The following is a 5055-nucleotide window of genomic DNA, read 5'->3' on the forward strand; positions in this document are numbered from 1 at the left end:
ATGATTGGGGATCTTACTGGATTACTGCAGATTGGTGGATTTCGTCTGACCAAATGGATGTCTACAAGTGCAATTGTAATGAACACTATACCAGAAAAGGAAAGAGAAAAATCAATGCAAAACATACAGTTAAACGAGCCTGTCAAGGAAAGAGTTCTTGGCGTTCATTGGAGCGTCACTGAGGACCATTTTCAATTTACCACCACAAAGATCCCCCATGATTATAAATTCACTCGACGTACTATTTATTCAGCTGTAAATGCACTTTTTGACCCGTTAAGATTTTCGGCACCGGTGATCTTGGTAGCAAGGCTATTGCAAAGAGAAATTATCAGGCAAAATTATGGGTGGGACGATAAGCTTTCAACAGAAGAAGCCAACAAATGGAAAACTTGGTTCGAGCAATTGTCTGATCTGGAAAGGATTGCTATACCCCGCTGTTTCGCACCTGAAGGCTTTGGCAGTGTTTTCAATCGGGAGTTGCACCATTTCTCAGATGCTTCTTTAGAGGCATACGGATTCGTTTCATACTTGCGTTTAGTGGACGATTCGAACTCAATACACTGCTCTTTCATTTGTGGAAAGGCCAGGGTTGCACCATTAGAGCAGAAAACAATTCCTCAGCTGGAACTGGTCGCAGCTGTTCAAGCCGTGGAAGCCGACAAATGGATACGAAGCCAGCTTCAGTATGCTGATTGTGAGTCATTTTTTTGGACAGACTCATACGCCATCCGTCTCATGATCAGAAATAAAGGCAATCGTTTTCCGATATTTGAGGCTAATCGATTGGTAAAAATCCATAGGCAAACTGTTCCCAGCCAGTGGCGGTACGTTAGCACAGCACTGAACTCAGCCGATGCAGCATCCCGAGGAATGACCGTTCACAAGTTTCTTCAGTCTAAGTGGCTGTGCGGCCCAGAATTTATATGGCAATCAGAAGACCGTTGGCCAGTAGCACCACGAGTAGGCTACAAGCTAAATCAAAGCCAGAAGATTCAATGAACATTTGCACGATATCGAAAGGAAGCGAAGACCCGACCAAGGAAAATGGAGTTGACTGCCTCATTAAGCACTATTCCTCCTTACGTAAATTAAAGATTGCCACTGCATGGTTAAAAAAATTTTTCAAGTACCTGAAGAATAAAAAACCCGTCAAAACCGGAAAGCTTACTGTAGACGAGCTCAATTCTTCCGAAACATCTATTTTGAAGTTCGTCCAAAGACAGCAATTCCTACCGATGATAACCATGTTAAAATCTGCTGGCAAACTTTCAGTATGTAAGCTAAAAGGACATGGACTTTCCCACATGTGGATGAAAGTTAATCCTCAATTCAGCAAGGGCTTGCTCCGAGTTGGCGGAAGACTCGACAATGCCACGATAGACGATGACGCTAAGCACCCCATCATTCTGGCCCTTGACCACCACCTCACAAAACTAGTTATCCGCAAATGCCATGAAGACTGTGGTCACTCTGGTACACATTTTACGTGGGCCACGCTGCGTCAACGTTTCTGGATCAGAAAGGGCTGTGCCGCACTTCGAAAGGAGATAAACGATTGCATGCTTTGCAGAGAACGGAGTGCGCCAAAGGGTCAACAGCAAATGGCCATCTTGCCTTGTGCCCGACTGAGGTCTGCTGCACCTCCATTCTCTTCTGTAGGCATCGATTATTTTGGTCCCTTTTTAATAAAAAAGGCACGAAGTGAAGTCAAAAGGTACGGCTGCGTGTTTTCATGCCTGACAACCAGAGCCGTGCACATAGAGGTGGCCCAAGATCTGTTTACAGACTCATTCATCAACGCCTATCGACGGTTTTGTGGGAGAAGAGTACAACCGCAAGAAGTATACTCAGATAACGGCACTAATTTTGTAGGTGCAGAAAGAGAATTGAAACGAGCACTACAGGACTTGAATTGTGACAAAATCGAAAGATATTTTCTTCATAAAGAAATCAAATGGCACTTTAACCTACCCACTGCTAGCCATATGGGGGGAGCTTGGGAGCGCATGGTGCGATCGATTCGGCGTGTTTTTAAAGTGTTACTAACAAAGGGTCATTCCTTAACCGATGACACATTCAACACACTTATGATAGAAGTTGAACGAATCCTTAATTCCAGGCCTCTAATACCAGTTAGCTTCAAACCAGGTGAATACGAACCGATCACCACCAACCATCTCTTACTGCTCCACGGAAACACCAGCATGCCAATCGGCCTGTTCGATGCAAAGGATTCCTATCGACGCCGAAGATGGAGACAAGTGCAACACCTGACAGACTTGTTTTGGAAGCGTTGGGCACGCGAATACCTACCCACTATTGCATTAAGATAAAAGTGGCCCAACGCTCAACGAAACCTGATTGCTGGCGACGTCGTCCTCATTGTCGACGACAACGCTCCGCGCGGTTGCTGGAGAATCGGAAAGGTTACTACACGCTTGCCCGATAAACACGGAATCGTACGACAAGTCGAACTGAAAACACAATTTGGTGTCCTAAGAAGACCAGTTTCAAAATTGTGCTTGATTTGTGAATCAAACCAGCAACAACAAGCGTGACGCATTCCCACGTAATAGGACGTCGACCCTAGCGTGGGAAAAGGCGGCGCAATACGACAATCTCGCGAACGTTTCCCCGCGAGCACCTGAGGGCTCAACCCAGTGAAGACAGTAGATTAACTACGCCTTGAATTTTGCTGCTCGTCTGCCTGAAGGATTCGCCTGCTGGTGTACGTCAATTCGTGTGAACTTTCTGTTCACACGAATTGATAAAGCGTTTAAACGACGCTTTATCATACGGTTCAAGGCCAAGTTCGCACACCAAATCACTCGAAACAAACGTCAACTGCGAACCAGGATCATGCTGACAAGTGACAATACACCAATTTCGATTTGCCCATTATTGGATTCAAAACACGAGCAGCAGTAATGCGGTTAAAGGCTGCTTTAAAGGGATACTAAAGGAAAAACCTGACTTAGCGATTTTCCACGTTGTTTGTGTCTAACTTGCTACCATAAAACGATTTTCAATAAAATTTTGCCCCATTGCAGTCTGATTAGCATTCTGCGCGTACTTTTGTCAGAGCTTTCAAAACCAGAATGGGCCTGAACAGCGAAGCGTGCGACTGTACAGTCTACGTCACAAAAGACGAGCAATCAGCTGATCACGCAACAGTTGTTAGGCTACTGCCGGCGATTTAACTGTAGGCTATGCATGTATGTACCGTACATCAAAACATCAGATTCCAACATGAAACAGTTTGCTCAAAACCTCAGATCTGATGTTAAAACATCAGATGTGGTAACGTGGCTTTTGTTATTGCTGTCGTTTGTGACGTATTCTCGAGCAGTGTTTGCACTTTTTGATCATTTTGAAAAAAAATGAAAATAAATGAAACATTGGACTTTGGGCCTTGCCAGCGCTACTGTAGGCCTATTGCACATGCAGAATCCCATACAACTTCACTATCACTGATGATCTTTAGTAGGCCTACAGGTACAGCCCATATACCGTATTACAGTGGGTGCCAGACTATGTAACTCTCTGAATATAGGAGGCTGAGGAAAACAGGTTAAGAACCACTGGACTCTAGTGGATCATGCATTTTTTTAAATCAATTTTTTTAGTTCCAATTTTTGCGTGGGTCAAAAAAGTTTAAACTCGCCGGCCACGGTTTGCACACACCTGTTCTATACATCATACCCCATTTTCTACTGATAAGCAATAGGCTATGCCGCTACGTCAAGGGACGTTTTACACATAGGCTAATGTTAAACAAATGTGAAATTTGGACTTGTTAAGCTTGGTTTCAAGGCTTATTAAGCTGGTTCATTCATTTAGGTACCGTAGCCTACGTTATGCTAATAGCCTAGGCTATCGTTCAATTCAATTTTGGTTTTCACTGCAAACGCAAGCCTGAAGAGAATGACAAAGTACACTCATAAATTTGGCACTAACAACAGGAAAATACGGCAAAATGAAAGGATATAAACATGCCTTTATAAAAACAGTGTTCGAAAACTAAACAACTTATTAGAAATTTGCATAGCCACCAAACTTATATACAGTAGGCTAGGCTTCTTGCAAGGAATTAAAAGTTAATATGCAGTGGACTGAGCAGTAGGGTGGAGTGAAAAAAACTTTTTATAAAATTTTTATTAGCTTGGGGTTGGAAAACTTGCCAATTAGCCTACTACTAAAACTAATTATGCAAAATTAGAATGTAATCTGACGAGAGCTTTATCTGCCACCAGCCACTTGAAAATTTACCATTGGGCCATTCCTTGTCAGTTCACACAGTCAAGAAATTTCACCTACGGTCTCTATGAAATTTCAGTGTAAATTTTTACTGGGGTCATGGGTAACCGGGATATTAAAAGGACCTTTTTTTGCTTATTGTCATTTCGACCCATGTTTCACATTAAATACCTCTCAACCCCTTTAATATTTTGTACTGAAATTTTTTCAGTTCATAGAGATTTCTGTAAACAAAATTTCTACTAAATGTCAGCCAAAACCAATCAAAAATAGGGTCTTGGCAAGGTTTTAAAATTTTGGAAAATTTTAACCGAGAGCTGGAAACGGCCACATTCGGATGTCTATGACCTTTTAAAGTGACAATATGAACAATGTTGTTTTTTCAATATATGGCAGAAGTAGGCTACTATCACCTTTAAAAAAATTAGGTTCTTACCTAATTTACTTAAGCAGGAATAGGACCTCAAACATGGCCAAAAATAAAAAAAATTGTGCCCCTCGGCAGACACCCCTAAACTAAATGCTTTATAACTCTCGTGTTTCTTAATAAATTTCACTCAAATTTTGCAGGCGCTCATCATATTAGATAGTGAAAAGGTGTGTAAAATTTAAGAAAAATTGAAGAGGTCAAATTTCTTGACTGTGTGAATTGACACGGAATGGCCCAATGGTAAATTTTCAAGTGGCTGGTGGCAGATCAAGCTCTCGTCAGATTACATTCTAATTTTGCACGATTAGTTTTAGTAGTAATTGGCAAGTTTTCCAACCCCAAGCTAATAAAAATTTTATAAAAAG

General features: G+C 41.9%; 2 protein-coding genes across 2 annotated transcripts; both read left to right on the forward strand.

Annotated features, from left to right (window-relative positions):
* On the forward strand, window positions 1-1002 carry LOC145770266 (uncharacterized). Its single transcript, XM_082581863.1, has one exon. The coding sequence runs from the start codon at window positions 1-3 to the stop codon at window positions 1000-1002; it is 1002 nt and encodes a 333-aa protein (XP_082437989.1).
* On the forward strand, window positions 999-2336 carry LOC145770267 (uncharacterized). Its single transcript, XM_082581864.1, has one exon. The coding sequence runs from the start codon at window positions 999-1001 to the stop codon at window positions 2334-2336; it is 1338 nt and encodes a 445-aa protein (XP_082437990.1).
* Window positions 2337-5055: the final 2719 nt, after the last annotated feature.

The sequence above is a fragment of the Aplidium turbinatum genome, chromosome 5, assembly GCF_918807975.1.
Source record: "Aplidium turbinatum chromosome 5, kaAplTurb1.1, whole genome shotgun sequence".
NCBI classification, from domain to species: domain Eukaryota; kingdom Metazoa; phylum Chordata; class Ascidiacea; order Aplousobranchia; family Polyclinidae; genus Aplidium; species Aplidium turbinatum.